Source organism: Micromys minutus (assembly GCF_963924665.1).
Source record: "Micromys minutus genome assembly, chromosome: 25".
In the NCBI taxonomy this organism is placed as follows: Eukaryota; Metazoa; Chordata; class Mammalia; order Rodentia; family Muridae; genus Micromys; species Micromys minutus.
In genome coordinates this window covers 25,147,943-25,166,732 of record NC_137960.1, presented here as the reverse complement: position 1 = coordinate 25,166,732, position 18,790 = coordinate 25,147,943, and the positions used below count along the sequence as shown (strand labels likewise).

Sequence of the window (18,790 nt, the reverse complement as noted above, 5' to 3'; positions counted from 1 at the left end):
GAAACAGTAGTCTCTTTATGGGGGAGGTGGGGAACATACCCCAAGAGCCTTGCTAAACGAGTGAAGCTATAGTCCAGTAATGTAGACCCCTACATACCTTTTCTATCTTAACTAAGCGCTTAGCTATTCATTATAACTTTGGTGACTTGTAGTAATAATATTATATTTCATTTTCTTTTCCTACAATTTCACAGATAAGTTTTTTCTTCCCATATATATCTTTGCAACCCTAGCATATAATTTTACATTTTTCCCTTATGAAGTGTACAAAAGTTTACCTTTTCACTTAAAGAACGCACTTTATAGCTTCCCCTTGGCATACCCAAAATGTAAATGTCACTGTGTCTTATTTTATTTTTATATGTAGCGCCATGTCATCCGCATGCATGTCTGTGTGCCATGTGTTAGTCTGGTACCCAAAGAGGTTAGAAGAGGGCATTGGATACACCAGAACGAAGTTACGGGTGGTTGTGAGCTGTCATGTAGGACCTCTGAAAATGCAACCAGTGACATCTTTCCAGGACTAGCATTACTGCTTTTGTACTTTGGGATTAGTAAGTAAATACAAGTTCCTTGACTACAACCATCCACACTTTGACATTCAATGTAATGGCACAAAGATCTACTATCTAATGGGCACTGTAGTAACTCTAGGCAATGTTTTACTCAAGAGTAATAGACCATCTAACAAAAAAACCACCCCCAGCATATGAAGCACTCTTTTGAGTAGCTGATCAGGGTTGTCCAAGAGACTCCAGAACATTACAGGCTATTGTCTGTGGTTGTTCCCATGAGGTGGAAGGTAAGGCTCTATTGCACTATGCACTTTTGAGACGTGCTCAACTCAAATTAGATCTGACATAAAAGTCCCCTCCCTGAGGACTAACTTTGACGATACTAGAGGCAAAATGCAAGGTTCCAAAAGAGAAAAGCAACCAGTAGTCCTACCCAGTTATGATGCTATGAAGCACAACATCATAACACAATTAACTCTAAGGGTGCGGTAGTGTGACATGCATACCTTTGCAGTAACCAACAGCTCTCTAATTGGACTTAAGCCCTGATTAATAAGAGAAAAATCATTCCTGATATTGGAAACCTAGACATTCACCTAGGAATAGCAAAGTCATGGAAACCGGTGGATAGTTAAGAACCTACAACCACTACTTTACTAAACCGGTGTAAACCCTAACAACATTCGAAATATTTGTTCTTATGAAACAAATAAGTGGAGTCAGTCCTTGTCCCTTATCAAGGAAATGTCTATTTGCAGCAGATGAAGCCTATGACAGAAAACCACAACCAATCAAAATGCAGTGTTGTAGAGCCTAGCCTCAACTGATAAATCTACCACAAAACTCCTACACTTAAGGTTCAGGGATCATTGTGGAAATAGCTCAAGAGGTCTCAACCTTACACAAAGAACTACAAACTAAAGTGAACTGAGGAATGCTGAGTACAGAGAAATAGTATTCCCCAGGGAACAGTCATCAACTGGATATCTAATACCAAATGGTCAGCCCTAAAAACATACACATACAAGCAACACTATACAAACAGAACAGACTTATATTTTATATGTTTATACATAAACATATATTATTATACTATTATATATTATATATTATGTTACATAAAACATGCAAATTATGTATATTATATACAACATATGTATAAACATATTTTATAATATACATATATATTTATACACAAATAAATAAAGAAGAAGACACAAATTTGAAAGGGAGTAAGGTGGGTAGGTATATGGAATAGTTTGCATGGAGAAAAGGGAGATGTGATTATAATCTCAAGAATAGCTTTAAAAGGATTTTTACGTAAGAGAAATATGAATTTATTTTTGTTTTAAAAGGTTTGGCCTGGGAGTAGATAAAAACACAGAAAGTAGAAACAATCCTGGGTCAGCCCTAAACATATATACATACATTTGGTTTTCGGTGTGTGTGTGCAATAATTATAAAGATCATTAATTTGAGAAGCACTTGTGCAGGGGATACCAGCAGAGTTGGAATGGGAAGAAAAAAGCATATATGATATGTAACAGAAGATCCCAACTGAAATAATGGTCAGTAGAAAGAGAGCCACAAATAATAGACAGAGAAAGAATCATCGGACTGAGCCATGGGGAGCTCTAGTACTTAAATACTGAAGAATTTAGAAACATCTAAAGAGAAGAAAGGAGATCTGCAAATGTGTGGAGTACAGACAGTATTAAGAAGGAGTGCCACTCCTGTTTTTATGTTCTGCTTGCCAGTAGCAATGGCAGTTCCATAGCTTTTTGACAGACTGCATAGCTCACAAACCTGACAATATTTACTACTTGAGCCTTTAACAAAAAGTCTATCAAATCTTGCTTCAAAAGAATAAGAGGGTAGGGAACTAGGAAAGTATTGTTCTGGTTAGTTTGTGCCAACTAGACATGAACTAGAGTCACCTAGGCGGAGGGAATCTCAACTGAAGAACTGCCTCCCTAAGACTGGTCTGTGGGCGTTTTTAAATTTGGGGTCGATGAAGGAGTACCCAGCCGCATCATGGTGGTGCCACTTGTGGGCAGGTAGTCCTGAGGTGTGTAAGAAAGCGGGCTGACCAAGCCATGGGAAATAAGAGAGTAAGCAGCATTCCTTCATAATCTCAGCTTCAGCTCCTGCCTCCAGATTCTTGTCTTGACCTGCCTTTGCTTCCCTTAATTGTAAAGCTAAGATGAAATAAATCCCTTCGTCCTCAAGTTGCCTTAGGTCAGTGTTCTATCACAGCATCAAAGGAGCTGACTAGAACAAATGTAATACAGTTTTAGGTCACATAATGAGCTCCTGGTGTGTAGATTTGCTTAACTGTGAATCTGAAATGACCCTCAAAGACCCTAAGTGTTAGAAGATTGTCCTTTCATTGGTATAATACCAAAAGGAGGGAACATGAGATGAGTTAGTGCTAAGATACCAGTGTGCCCTCAACGAAGCCTGTGGGATACTGGTCTGTTTCTCTCTTTTGCTTTCTGACTCTCAAAAGACTCTCTCTGGTTTACCACTCGGTCCATACCATCACCAGTCTCTGCCACATGCCCAGTATACTGAAGTAAACTGGCCCTGGAATAAAACCTCCAAGAATGAGTCAAAGTAAACTTTTACTTGTCACAGATAATTTAGTATAACAGAAAGGTGATGGATTTGTTACTTTTCTCCTTGCTGTAACAAAATACCTAAGAAAAGCAACTTAAGGAAGGGTTTATTTAGGCTCACAGCATTAGAGTAGTCAGTTGTGACATGAATCATGATGGCAGGAGTCTACAGCAGCTATGATGTCTGCAGTTATACGCATGTGCCTAGTTGCTTTCTCCTATTCACTCTGAACCCCAACAGAGGGAATGGTGTCCTACCCATTCAGGGTGTGTTCCTTGTTCTGTTAACTCTTTCTGCAAATGCTCTCATGAACACATGACTACAAATCCCATCATGTAACAATGAAAATTAGTTATCATAAGTGAAAAAAAATTAAGATCAAAATGTTTTAGTGGGACTGTTGGTATGATTGTTCTCTATCTGGAATAAGAGTGGAACCCTGGGACAGTTTGATGTTAAGTATGGAATTTTGTCAGAAAAAAAATTATGGAGCAGGTAACAACCTGCTACCCCAGGCCCAATTGGGGAAGTGATCAGAGGACACTTACCCAAAATCTTACATGGCTGCTTGGCTTTATCTCTTGCTGATCCTGAATCCCATCTCTCCTCCCAAAGTTGAGGCATGCCCAGTCTTTGAGATAGCTAAGGCATTTTAAAAAGTAAGCTAATATGTGTGTCTTTCATTCATGAATCGAAAGACAGCTTTCGGGTGGAGGCTCATGTGAGATCTGTGCTATAACTATAAGCAAGAAAGGAGGTCAGTATACAGTATGAAGGTTAGCACCGTATAAATGAAAAGCAATGGAAAAGTACAGCGGGTAACTGCCTCATGGTCATCATTCGTGCTACAATGGAAGCCTACTAAAGGCAGTACACTCTGAAACACAGCTCCCCCATATCTTTCTCTGGGAAATTTTCAAACAACAAAGTTCAGTCAGCAGAGGTAGCAGAAACAGGACATGGACCAGAGTAAACAGAGTAAGTAAGGTACCCAGGTACACAGGGACCCACAACACTGCAGCGTAAGTGGGAAGCAGGCTGGTCTTGACCCAGTAGGACACCCAAGTATGTAAGATCATCAAAAAAGCAGTGGCAGAGGCTTCAGAAGCAAGGAGCAAGTTAGCTGTAGCTGACTCATGGTAGGATATCCAGGCATGTGAGGACCCAAAGCACATATCAGAAGAGGGAGCAGATAGGATGGGAACAAAGTAGGATGTCCCAGTGTACAGAGATTCAAAGCACAGAGATAAAGAGGTAGAGGTGGAAAGCAAGTTAGAGCTGACCTAGATTAGGGCGCTGAGGCATATCATAGCATGTTACAACAGATGCAGAGTCCAGCTAAGGGTATGCTGACACTGGATAGTGTGTTGTCACGGATAGTTGCTGACCCTCAGGGGAAGACCAGGGACAGTGCCATAGTTCTGAGTGCCAATCTCACAGCAAAAGAAAAAAAAAAGGTGAAAGGGTATTGAAGTACAAAAGTGGAAGTCAAGAAAAGATAAGGGGAAAGGAAGGAAACCTCAGAAATTCAAAGACATGAATGCCCTCAAGAGAACAAAAACAATCAAATGGAAGTGAATTCCAGATATGAAAATTCTACACAGAGAAACCTCGGCTTTAAAATACTCTTTAAATAAAATTAAAGAAAAGGACTTTAATAGAGAATTGGTAAAGAAAAGCCAAACTGAAATGATGCTGAAAAGGAAAAGAAAATGTAACGAGCCAAGTGTAAAGCCCAGTGTCAAGTTTCGCCAACAGTACGGCAGGTGGGAAACAGAGGATCGGTGCTGGAAGACAAAGTAGAGGAACTGGGTCTGTCCACCAAAACCAGTAAGTGGGGAAAGGGACACAAGAGACTTTGGGGCCACCATAAAAATACCAAATTTATTAATTATGGAGATAGAAGAATTCCCTACCCACAGCAAGTATTTCCCATTATAGAGAAAGTGGTACTCATCCAGATATAAGAGGCCTAACTGAACACAATGGACAGGACCAGAAAAGAAACTCTCCATGTTGTATTACAGTTAAAATTCTAAAAACAGAATAAAGAAGAGATGTTTCTTCTCATTAACTTCAGCTGCCGGCCAGTCTTCTGAGGAAGTCCCATGTCTGTCAGATAATGTCTTGATGGTGATTAGTATAGGTGGTCCATACCACCCTTGGGTAGGTAGTTCTGAACTGTATAAGCAAACAAGCTGAGCATGTACTTAGGAGCAAGTCTGAACTGGAGCCAGCAAGCACTGTTCCTATACCCTGACTTGTTTCAGTGATGCTGTGACCTGGAAGTGTAAGGCAAATAAATCCATTCCTCCCCCACGTTTCTTTCGTCAGCATGTTTAATCACAGCAACCAAGTAACCCAAGCACAGTAATAGCTAATGATTTAATACAACATTTTAAGTCAAGAGAGGCTTGGAGATTTGTATTCTGAGTTCTGAAAAATTAAAAGCTGTTGATCCAGACTCTTATTCTTGGTAAAAATTACTGCCTTGATTAGAAATTTAACATGATTTAAACTAGTGAAATTTGTGACCACTAAGTCAAATAACGGAAGGAGGATTACTGCAGAATAGTGTATGGAATGGAAGGAATACTGCAGACTGAAGAGAAAATACCCAAAAGGCCAAAGGGGGAAAATAAATACCAGAACAACAGACCAAAAGATTAGGAAAACACTACAAAATTAAATAAAATTATAGAAACAAATACACATACTTCAGTAATAACTGTGAATATTAGTGTTCTCAATTCCCTAACAAAAGATACAGACTAGCAAACTGTATTAGAGAACAAGATCCATCTTTTTGTTTTCTCTCTGCTAGATTTCTTATACAGCTCAGAACTTCCTGCCAGGGATGTCACTGCCAAAAGTGGGTTGGGTTTTCCTACATCAACTAACAGTCAAGGCAATCTTCACAGACATAGCCACAGACCAGTCTGATCTGGGCAATCTAACCATTGGGAATGCCCAAATGACTTCTACAGATGTTGCTGGCTTAAACTATAATAAAGACACCTATGAGTAATGTTTTATACCTGTACAGACACAGTACTACCTTAGTAATAATTCCCCTCAATATCTTTCCAATTGAACTTTCAAAAGTATTCAAATAATTCTGGCCTGACTCATGCTCAAAATAATGTTCTTCCTAATTAATATGCATGGAATAAAAGAAATACCACTGTGCATAGATTCATTTGTCCCTGAAAAAAAAGTATAGACAACTCACAAAATATTTAAGTACCTCTGGGTAAATTCTACCCTTATTATTTCACAATATATCACCTCTTTCTATATGTAACTAACTAGAAAAAAAGATTTCTCACAGCCTCAGTAAATATGGAGGGTAGATTGAACTGGGAAATCTTACTTGTTTTTAAGATTTATTTATTTATTATATATAAGTACACTGCAGCTGTCTTCAGACACACCAGAAGAGGGCATCAGATCCCATGACAGATGGTTGTGAGCCACCATGTGGTTGCTGGGATTTGAACTCAGGACCTCTGGAAGAGCAGTCACTGCTCTTAACTGAGCTGTCTCTCCAGCCCTGAACTGGGAACCTTAGTTTTTGTTTTGTTACTTAAGATAATGTCTCTTTACCTGACCCAAGCCAGTCTTGAATGCAAGACTGTGTACCCTAGGCTGACCTTGAATTTTTATCATCCTCCTGCCTCATCTTCCACATGCACCCCATCCCCCAACTTCACCCCTACCTCCAAGTGCTTAAAGGTATTTATCACTATGAGCTTATTCTGGTTACTCTATTATCACTAGCATATAACTTTTTATAAAATAATGGTTCATGACATCTTTAAACATGTAAACAATGTTTGATGCTATTTTCTGCCCCCCTTTTCAGCCTCCCTTAGCCCTCTCTTGATTCCTACTGGTCCCCTCACCCCTCAAAACAGAAAAATATGGAAGTCTCCAAATCTGCATTCCAATTTCAGTATATGCTCTGCTGAAGCAAAAACCTGACCTTGTTTATTAAAGAGAAAGGAAAGAAGTCAGAGGAGATGTCTTCAGTTCTCCTACCTTACTTTTAGTAAGCCCCTTAGCCTTATGACCCATGACTGTCTAAACAAGATTGGATGGACTGAGAAACTCACCTTATTTAGGTTTTTAGACACAAACCAGCATACCATCTCCTAGCCTTCCCCCACCCCCAAATCTTTAACTCAACTCAAACCCCTTCTTATTCTTCACAATGTATATTTTAATTTATGCATTATTGTAGCTTTTTGTGAATGTTGCTTTTTTGTTTTGGGGGCTTTGTTTTAGCTACTTTGTGGGTTCTTTCTGGGGTCTCCCTTTATCTGTGTTCTAGCAATATCTTCTGTGGCTCAGCTCAGCTTCTCCTAGCTCAGCCATCAACGATCTTCTCTGACCCCACCTTCTATCTCCTGGACTCTGCTTCTGCCTCCTCCGCAATCTCTGTACTCTCTATCGCCCCGACTGTTCTCTCTTTCCTCTTAACTCTGCTGCCTTTTACATCCCCTCCTCTTCCCAGAAGTCCAAGAGCCAAGTGACACTGAAGAACACAGGGTCATCTAACGCACATATCTCCTACTGCATATTATGTTCTTACCTCAATATTACCTACGCCTGACATCCATGAAAATAGCCCAAGTCTCCTAAATGACTTACACCTCTGCCAATAAACACTCCCCAAACACATCCATAACTGACTGGATGATTACTAAACTGCCATTTCTATCACTCAGTGGTTGGGCTCACACTTGGGTATCACAATTAGGATTCTTTAAAAGGAAGAAGCTTTGGACTGCCTATGGCTGAGCTGACAGACTTTACTATCTTCCTTCCTTCATAGTTGTATTATACATGGCAAAAGCCATTGTCTTCTCTTACAAGAATTCCCAAACACCTTCCATGCATGAAGGGCCAAAGCCTGAGTTCACTGTCACCCACATCACTGCTCTCTAAGGCTGCATGTCAAACATGCTGCTTGACTTCATATTACATTCTTATCTCAACTTTGCTTCATGTTTAAAAACATTTCCTCAATTATTTCTTTATTCCTTTACTTAAAAGTTCTCAAAAGTGTGTATAAGGAAATCTAAAAAATCCCTGAATTCCTAGTTATGGTGAATTCACAGTTACTGTGACAATATGGTAACATTTCTCAAAACAGAACCTTCAACATATAATCCTCTAAAATAATGGTACCTGGAAAGAGAACTGGAAAGAATACCCAATACCAGGACCTTTCCAGATGAAGTTATAGTCTCTGTACCTTCATTTACTTATGAAGGCAGTGGATACAATTTACATGTGGAATGGCATTTAAATTAAAGCAAACAAGGATACAGCAGCAAATATAAATTCCTGACACCTACCTGATGGGGGAAAACAACCAGCTTAATAATAATAACACAGCTTTATCAACTGAGTTGTCTCAGATGCACTTAACTAAGTCAAAACCAATGCAAAGAATAGTTGATAAAACTATGACTATTGCTAATGAGAACATGTACCTTCACGGCATAACTTCACCTACAAATGCTATTGCTAATAACTGCAAATATTAATTCCAATATTTTCAGCTTTTTATAAAAGTATATGAGCCACAACATAAACCTCTTCCTACACGAAGCAATAAAGATTGCAAATATGGTAAAACTCCATTTGCATGTAGATATCAAAAATCCACCCACAGTAGACATCATGGCAAATATGGGTGACAAGTGGCAATGCAGCTACTGTGACCCATGTATATTTCCAGGGGCAGAAGGGACCTGTAATGAGTTATATTAGTGTGGATACATCTAATAAGAAATCAGTTTCATCACGCTAGAGAATTAGCTGGTACTGGTAAATCACTAAATGGGTGATAATACTTTGAGAGTAGTTTTACTGGACAGCCATTAGGGTTTGAATAGCCTAAGTTTCATGAAAATGGTCACAGTTTAACTTCACACAGAAATTATAGCTTTATCTATTTATTTTATTTTAGACTATTGAAATAAATTCTACAACTAAACTCATAAGAAGAGTCACTCGTTTCAGGTAAGTAGAATGTTATTTGGAAAATGTTTATTGGAGTAATGTTGCTTGAGATTAAGAATCTGACAAAAACACTACCAATGGCAACGGATTTAATAGAGTTAGTTAATAGGATTAATTTTATTAATATTGGAAAAGGGAAATATTAGAGTTTCTTGAAGTAGCAAAAAAATAATTTACTGCATGCAGCTGTTAGGAAGTAGAAATAGAGTATTTCTGCGACATCCGGAAGATTCCATGTACAGTCCTAAAATGATGGGAACAAAGGCAAGATCACAAGAGAGTGGTATTGTGAAAATATTATGCATTCGAATAACTATGGTTTATACCCAATATCAACTGAGATAAGTTATTCAAAAGTTATTTGGACCGCACAAAACATAGGATCGGTCCTGTGCTGTCTTCATTACAAGGGAGTGGGAAAGCAAAACAGAACCACCAAGCAGTTCAGTAAAACCGAGAGCTTTGGAAAAGCTAAGGAAGCCGACTTTCCGGTTAGAAGCCGTGTACGTGTGTACACAACTGCACGAAATCGGGCGGATTCCAAGGTCTGATTAAAAAAAAAAAAAAAAAAACCGTTACAACGTGATACACATCAATCATCACCTTGGATTTCATTTACACCACCCCCCCTCGGCCAGGACCAGGAAGCCTGGAAAACCTAACTTCCCGAAACACGCAGTCGCTCGCCAGAGCTCCTCAGCTCTAGCCCTGGGGCAACAGGGAGTCCCCTCTCCAAGCCACGCGGAGTCCCGGTGCCGCACGGTCACAATCCCGCTCGCCCAGAGGCGACCGGGCGGGGCGGGGACTCAGGGAGTTCCACCGCGACCGGGGAACACAAGGGCGCGGGGCTCACCAGCTGCCGCACCTCGTCGCTTGTGGCCATAGCCCCGGTGAGACGTTTAAGGAAACGGTGGTCTCAGGCCGGACGCAAACGGAGGTCCCGGACCGCTTCGGAGAGACCCGCTGGGCGTAACTGGCGGGGCACGGGGCGTGCCCGGCGCCCCGCAGCCGTTAATGGGCGGGGCGGCCTCTGCTGAGGGGCTGGGGCGGGGCCGTGGAGGACGGCTGTGGGAACGCGCCCGGGACTGCCGGGAATTCCCGTGCTCCGAGCGAGCTTCTCCGGAGTATGCTCCGCCGGACGTTTTGGAGGAAAAGCCAAAATGTGCAGGGAGGGTGACTAGAAACGTTGAGCCTCGAAGGAAAAGCTCTAAGTCCCTCAACTCCCGCCACTGGCGGAAACAGAGGATGCGAGCCCTTGCGGAGCCCGGAAGTGGGCGGGGCCTCGGGCCTCAGACTGGCGCAGAGATTGAGTCCCAAGCGGAAGTGGGTGTGGCGGGGCGTGTCTACTGGGACACTGCCCCAGTGAGGCGGTGTCTGCGCTCCGCTCGCGGGACTCCAGACTTAAAAACTGGGATCGCGTGCTGCCAGCCACTGTGATCCAGCCGCTCTTGGGGTCCTCCAGACGTCAGGCCATGGTGTCGGGCTGAGCCGTCCTGGGGCTGAGAAGCTGAGCCGCGGTGAATGGAGGGGTCACCGGAGCCAAGCTCGGAGGCGGTCCTGCGCTTTCTCGCCGAGCGCGGGGGCCGGGCCCGACACTCGGAATTGGTGCAACACTTCAGGGACACGCTGGGTGGCCAGCGCGAACAGCGCACCCGCGCCCGCGAACACTTCAAAGAACTGGTCAACGCGGTGGCTACCGTGCGCACCGATCCCGCGGATGGTACCAAGTATGTGCATCTCAAGAAAAGGTTCTGTACCGGGGAGTCCCCTCCGCTTGAGGCCGCGCTCCCCGGGGACCCCCCGCGTATCGAGGTGACTGAGGAGCCTCAAGTCCCGGACCTGCCAGCGGAACCATGCGAGAGCAGCCAGCTCCAGGAGGAAGCAGATCCACAGTTGTCTCTCGGACTGGGTGACGAACTGAGCGACCAGGAGCCTCCGGCCCCTGCTCAAGGTGGAACCCAGAGTAAGGACTCGCCACAGGAGGTCGATGCTGTGTCCTGGGCGTCGGGCCCCGGGTCCAGCGAGAATCTTAAACTCCCTCCACTGGGCGGTGAGGAGGCTGAAGGGGGCAGTTCCCCTAGTGGGCCAAATACGCCCCGGTCGGCTCGTCAGAACTTTCGGGACGTGATGATGGGCAGCTCCCCTCAACTAAAGAGGAGCATGGGTCCTGGGGACGGTAGTGCTGGGAGCATCTCCTCAGGAGGTCGCAGCAGAGGAGGGGGCGACTCCGATAGCGCATCGTTAGCTTCTTCGTCTGCTGAAGAGGAGAGCAGCGGCGGGGGCTCGGTTACCCTGGATCCTCTCGAACACGCCTGGATGCTCTCAGCTTCCGAGGGCAAGTGGGACAGCCTAGAAGGGCTGCTCACTTGTGAGCCCGGCCTGCTGTCGAAGCGAGACTTCATCACCGGCTACACTTGTCTCCACTGGGCCGCCAAGCACGGCAGGCAGGAGCTCCTGGCCATGTTGGTCAACTTTGCCACCAAACACCAGCTGCCAGTGAACATCAATGCCAGGTCGAGCGGAGGCTACACTGCCCTACATTTGGCAGCGATGCATGGGCACGTAGAGGTGGTGAAGTTACTAGTGGGAGCCTACGACGCAGACGTAGACATCAGGGACTACAGCGGGAGAAAGGCCTCTCAGTATCTGAGTGAGAGCATTGCGGAGGAGATAAAGAACCTGGTGGGAGCCCTGGACGAAGATGATGGAGACAGTGCTGCCGGCCGCGGGAGTGGGCGCTGGAGACTTTCCAAGGTGCTCCCATCGCACATCACTCACAAACTCTCCCCGGTGGTGGAAGATGGAGCTGAACATCACCACCACCACCACCACCACCTCGCGGAGGGATGGACTGGAGGAAGCAAAGCCAAAGATTCAGGTCGCAAAGCCTCGGGCAGCTCGAGTGGACGGATAAAACCACGACTCAACAAAATCCGATTCCGAACCCAGATTATTCACACCACTCCGTCGTTCAAGGATGCTGAGCCTACACTGGAGGAGGGGGACGAGGAGGAGGAGGAAAGGTCTCTCAGAGGCTACTCATCTTCCTTTAAACTGAGACCGAAATCCAATGTATTTGGGTAAAAAACTAATTCGTGCTAGAAGTGCTAAGGTTGGTTTGTCTTCAAGTAGAATAATACTGGATATGGATAAGAAGTGGAAGCAGAAAAGACAGGATAAATTCTGCATTTCAGCTTTCGGGCTTGGGGTGGCTCTGCAATAATAATCCTTTCAGGAGAGCATTCTGGGGCAAGAAAATGTCTCTGAAGTGATTCATAAAGCACTGATTTGTGCCTCTCTCCCCACCCCACCCTTGTAACCTGGAACTTGAGAGAACTGGAATTATTGATGACTAAGGTTCCCTTTGCGTTTTAATCATTCCTAGATACCAAGCAGAGTAAAGGCCATCAGAAAATGCAAAACACATGCTAATGCAAACTGAACCTGCTAATGTTTGTGGTTGAGTGAAACTACAGACTGCCCTGGTACTCTACTTAGTTGCGCTTGCTTTAGGTACTAAAGAAGGTCAGAGGTGAAATGTGAAACTACAAGTGAGAATTATGTGAATGGAGATGGGAATCCTATTGATACCGTCTTACTTGTAAGTAGCAGTTCCCATTTTTTTAAGCAATTTTACTTTTAATTACTGGACTGAAGAAATGAGCAGCATTTGCTTTTGAGTTACTGTAATCTGGTTTGTGCCTATATAACACTATTCAGTATGCGGTACGTTATTAACCACAAACTTTCGGTTAAGTAGAAGAACATGGAGCGACCTATGGTACTTTTTTTTTTAATGTGTATGTCTTATTGATCCTCACTAACTTGTTTGGCTACTCTTAAATCCTAAACTTTGTGGGGTTTGTATTCTAGGATTCTTTTTGATGAAGCTTACAATACTTAGACTGATTTACTTATCACCTAAGCCATTGCTTGTTTAGAAAGATAGCAAAACTCAGCATAAGTATTAATAAGCCTATGCTTCTGTGAAGTAATTATTAAATCAACTTAATATGTTTCTCATGTAAGAGACATTTTAGTTTTATTAATACATTCATAGTCTCTATGCTTTGTAGCAACATTTTACAAATGTGCAAAATCCTAAATCTTTCACTTTTCTTAGGGTTTTTTGTATCTACTCAAAGAGCTATGGTGTCATTACAGAAAGTCTAGATAGCCTGCCCAATTAAAAATGGGCAGTTTGTTATACTTTATAAAAAGAAAGAGAAGTGGGACCATTTCTGTATTTCAATGCTGCTAGCTATTGAATTTCCTTATATATAATTGAAAAATAGTATTCCTTAAAATCTAAGACTTTTACAACTGTGATCCTTAATTACATTCCATCCATTTGTGTTAAGAATAAACGGCGTTATAATTATTTTCAAATTTAACTTACAACATATTAAATCTTATAACAAGATTAGAGACCTCTGTGGGAGACTGATTTGACCAAATCCTCTCCCAGTCTTTCTGGTCTGATTGCAGAAACCTAAGTTGTTAGAGCCTCCAGCACAGAGGGCTGAGTGAGCCGGCAAGCCCGCAGAGCGGGGGAGGCTGCATGGTTAGACGGAGCTGCACGGCATTTTGTTGTTACCTAACTTTCCCAAGTCATAGAAAATTCAAACAATAGCATTGTTTAAACATGGACTGAAGATGCTCATGAAATATGTAAGTTGCGGCTAAGGAGGTGGCTCAGTGGGTATGGGTACTTTTTCTGCAAGCACAGGGCTGTGACTGAATCCCCAGCACCCACCTAAAAGGGTTTGCACAGCTGAGGGCATAGAGGAAGTCACCGGACATTCCACTCTGGCTTCAGAATAAGTACACATGGATGCTCACCAACATTCTCGTGCCTATACTACACACAAACACACACACACATAAGTTGCTACCCACTTATGTGCCTTTATCTTTGTTTTAGGATTTAAGAAGTAGATCCATGTACATTGATGAGCACATTTTCTGTATACATACGTGAAAAGCCAATGTAAAAAGCCATCGTGTGTTCCATGTGTAAACATATTAACTATATCTAGTGCAGAATAAGCTTATAGTTCTGATCAAGGACTTTTAAATTCCATGTTAAGATAAGGCAATATCATTTGGCTTGCTTTTCACAGTAAAGGTTTAAAACTATAATAAAATATTAAATTTTTTTTCTGAAGTCATTTCTGGGCAGGCCAGACAGCTCAGCAGACAAAAGTAGTTGTCTTACAAGCTTAAAGACCTGAATGTGACCCTAGACCCCACAGTGGATGGAGAAAACTTAACTTGTGAAAATTGCCCTCCAACCTCCACATGTATGCTATGGCATCTGCACACATGTACTCACATGCCTGGTACACACACACACACACACACACACATACACAAAACGAATTAGTTTAGGAACTCCGGGCATTTCTTGTCATAATGTACTTTATGCAATAAATATCACATTTTAAGCTACTTAACTCCATTCCTCTTTTTTTTTTTTCAGTTTCCAAATCAAGAGTAAAAAAATGATCCATATAATTTGATAATCATGAAGTTGTATCTCTTATGTAGTGGCAGTACATAAACACAGGCATCTGTTGACAAGAGACTGTGTAGTTTTGAAATAAGTTTATGTGTCTTCCAGGTCCGCCTGGAACCGTGAGTGTCAGTTTGCTTTTATGGTATCTAAAGTGCAGCTAATTTGGTACTACTTTATCCACACCTGAAATATTGGAATGTGATGTTTGTCTTTTGTTTGTTTTTTAAGTAAGTAAAAGTTTGTGAATTTAAGAATCTGTGAAATTTGTCAAAATAAAATGTTCATAGTAGAGATGAAATTGATAAGTTTCTGTGGTTCTTTAACTGCTCTACATGTGCAATGTTTCACGGGTCACAAAATGCTTCTCAAAGTTTCAGTTGTATTTGGTTCTTTACCCACCATTCTAAGGATGCAGCTACAATGTCCCTAATTTATAGGTTGGAATTAAAGGTTCCAGGCCTAGAGAGTCTTCCTCTGCACAACGTTTGTCTTTCCTGGTCATTAAGTTGTCAGATTTAAGGGAAAACTGCTTTAGTTTGGCAGCAGTAATGAAGGAGTCTCTTTAACAAACATCAGGGCCTTTTAAAACATGAAGGTTGGTAAGTGGTTCAGCTGGTACAGTGCTCACAGGCGTGGATAGAGGCAACCTAATCAAGGTAATCCTCACAGGCATGCCCAACTGCTTGTTTCCTAGGTGAATCTAGATCCTGTCAAATTAATTAATCTATCAACCATCACAGAGGTTGCATTAAATAAATCCTCTGGGAATTTGCTGGAAATGAACATTCTTTTAAATTATGCCAACTGTAGGAAGATATATGAAACTGGAAATCATGTTAAAAGCTAAAAAAACTAGACTCAGAAAAGTTTTCATGTTCTCACTCATGCAGAATCTAGGTTATATACATACATACATACATGCATTTATGTATATATATACACACACGTGAAGGACGTTGAGGGGAAATGATTAGGGAAAATGGGACAAAAGGAAAGGAGATGGAAACAAGAAAGGATCATGGATGAATATAACGAAAGTACATTACACATGTAAAAATATCATAGTGGCACATGTTATTTTGGTTGTTTTGATTTTCTTTTTTCCTTAATTTACTTTTTTTTTCACTTGACATCTGGGTCACCCCCTCCTTCCAATCCCCTCTCCTCAGAGAAGGGGATGCCAACCTTTGGTACCACCCCACCCTGGGATCAAGTTGAAGCAGAACAAAGTACATCTCTCTCACTGAGGCCCAACCAGGCAGTCCAGTTAGGGGAAGGGGATCCAGTGGCAGGCAGCAGAGTCAGAGACAACCCCAAGTCCAATTGTTAAGGGACCCACCTGAAGACCAAGCTGAACATCTGCTACAAATGTATAGGGAGCCTAGATCCAGCCCATGTCTGTTCTTTGGTGGTGGTTCAGTCTCTGCGAGCTCCTGTGGGCCCAGATTAGTTGACTCTTTGGGTCTTCTTGTGGTGTCCTTGACCCCTCCAGCTCGCTCAATCCTTCCCCCCACTCTTCCACATGACTCCCCAAGCTCTGCCTGATGTTTGGCTGTGGGCCTCTGCATCTGTTTCTGTCCACTGCTGGATGAAGCTCTCAGGAGATAGTTGTGTCTGCAAACATAGCAGCACATCATTAATAGTGACAGGTGTTGTCTGTCTCCCATGGGGTGGGTCACATGTTGGACCACTCATTGGTTGGACTTTCCCTCAATTTCTGTTCCATCTTTATCTCTGTGCAAAATTTGTAGGCAGGGCAAATTTTTGGGCCAAAATTTTGTGAGTGTATTGATGTCCCCCTCCCTCCACTAAAGGTATCCCCCCGCCCTGCGCATGCTACAAGATGTGGACCCTTCGACACTTCAGTCTCTGTATCCCGTGCTCCTAGGAGTCTCAGCTAGGGTCACCCCCATCCCAGGTTTCTAGTCCCAGAAATGTTCCTTACCAATTTCTGTCCTCTCTCTCCCAACCCTCTTGTACCCCTATCCCCTGAACCTCTAATTTTATGTGTTAATTAAAAAGATGAAAAGTGGGCTGGAGAGACGACCTAGCATTGTCAAGTGCTTGCTGTTCTTCTAGGGGACCCCCAAGTTCAATTCCCATCACAAGTGCCTCTAAGCACCTTATCCTGGCCTCTTGGTATACACATGCATACACATAGGTACACATAATTATTTTTAAAGAGATGGGAACAACAACAAAAAGGTGATCTTTGGTGATAGTGAACTCTTCGTAAGATACTAATGTGACATCCTATTTCTTGGGATTTCCTCTCATGTCATTATACATTTTTTAATCGTATTTTTAAATGTGAATTTCATTTCAAGAAGGGGCTTTTCTATTCCTCTTATCGGTTTTCTACTTTTCCACTTTAACATATTGTTGAGTAATAATGTGCCAAAGGCCTTAACCCTTGCCTCATGCCTGTCGTGACTAAAGGCCTATGTAAGTGGATCTTTAAACGAACATTCACAATTTCATAGCATTAACCCTGTGGATAATTTAATAACAGACATGCTGAGCAAATAAAAAGTATTTTTCATATAATACAGCTCTTAAAAATCCAGCCCCATCTGCTACTCAGTCAGGTGGTCACTTACTGCAACCACAGAGATAAAATAAGCTTTATTGGGATTTCTCAATGTGAGCAATTTAAAGATTCACCAACTGAGGTCAGTTATGAAAGAGCTATGGCTTATAGGATGATTCAACTGCATGTTCTTGGCACAGTGTGCTAGCTAGCCTTTTTTATAAGTACCGTTGAGTATACGAATAACTACTGATTCTGGAGTTCCTTCCAAAATGAGATGAGATCGGGAAACAAAGCTAAGTGTATCTTAGAGGACTTTATTTGGAGAAGGGGGACATTCCTTGTTTATTTTTTTCACAATTTCATGTATACATAGAGACATATAGGTGTGCTTTTTAACCACATTATTCTTCATAGAGGAATTTCTTTTTTTTTATTGGCTTTTTAAAATTTTACATTTTAAATAGTATCCCCTTTCCTGGTTTCCCCTCAAGAACCTCCATATCCCACCCCCTCCCCTGCTTCTATGAGGGTGCTCCCCCACCCACCTACCTGCCCTCTCCCTCCCGCCTCCCCACACTGGCATTTCTAATGGTCATCTAAACATGGCAGTGAGCTACCTCATGAGGCAAAACTCTCTGTTGTTGAGAATAACAAGCTGGGCATGAGAGAGATGGCTCAGCAGTTAAGAGCACCGGCTGCTCTTCCAGAGGACCAGGGTTCAATTCCCAGGAACCACATGGTGACTCACAATCACCGAAACTCTAGTTCCAGTAGATCCAATGCCCTCTTCTGACCTCCATGGGCACCAGTCACACATACATGCATGCATGCAAGCAAATTTCATACACATAAAATAAAAATAAACAGGTCTTTTAAAAGGAAAATAACAAGCCAGAGCCATGAAAAGTAAAAATTAATCATTTTGAAGCAAGCTTTTCTTAACTTTTTTTTCTTTTTTTTGGTCAAAGAGCAAAAGCCATGCTACCCAAAGCTTTAACCAAAGATAACCTGTTACAGAATGACACTAGCCAGCTCTTCAAAAGCTGAGTGAAGAGGGATCATATAAGCTCATTTTTTTTAACCCAGCTTGATGCTGTTCAAATCAAGACCTGGAAGTCCTCATTAGAATACCTTTCTAGGAGCTGTGAAAGCAGCTCAATAAAAACCACGCCCAGAATGTCCCAATGTTTGATTCCCAGTGGGAAAAACCTCCACTAATGCTACAACAACATTTCTGGGTCTCTAAGCTTGCAGTTTAGTAAGTAAACCCAAGCAGTCTTGACTTGATAGTGGTCTAGAAATTTCCCGTACTGATAACTGGGATCTAGTTTGTCTCTGAGAAGGAAACATTTTCCCCAGTGATGTGTCCAGCCTTCGGACATTAACAGTAGTCCACACCAAAGAACCACAGCACTGAGTAACTGAAAGCAAACAAAACCAGAAAAAGAATGTTCAGTATGGTATGGCTATGGATTAGGTCACCTTACAGTGTGTGGCTTTAGGCTATTGGCTCTACTTGCATGCATATCTGCCACATCTGCAGAGTCAGAAGAGAGGGCCAGGTGTCCCAGA

General features: G+C 42.4%; 2 protein-coding genes across 3 annotated transcripts in view; one reads left to right on the top strand and one right to left on the bottom strand.

The window, feature by feature from the left end:
- SEPTIN10 (septin 10) overlaps positions 1 to 10,170 on the bottom strand; it is a 48,139-nt gene extending 37,969 nt beyond the window's left edge. Inside the window, exon 1 of one of the 2 annotated variants that reach the window (XM_080937661.1) lies at positions 10,021 to 10,170. In XM_080937661.1, the coding sequence (XP_080793787.1) occupies positions 10,021 to 10,050 (30 nt within the window). In that variant the 5' untranslated portion in view covers positions 10,051 to 10,170. The remainder of the gene's footprint in view (positions 1 to 10,020) is intronic. The other variant, XM_080937662.1, reaches the window with a different exon arrangement.
- A 518-nt stretch (positions 10,171 to 10,688) lies between these two features.
- SOWAHC (sosondowah ankyrin repeat domain family member C) lies at positions 10,689 to 12,251 on the top strand (the record flags this gene model as incomplete). The annotated part of the gene is made up of 1 exon (XM_080937890.1): positions 10,689 to 12,251. The coding sequence occupies one exon, from the start codon at positions 10,689 to 10,691 to the stop codon at positions 12,249 to 12,251; it is 1,563 nt and encodes a 520-aa protein (XP_080794016.1).
- Between the last annotated feature and the right edge of the window lie 6,539 nt (positions 12,252 to 18,790).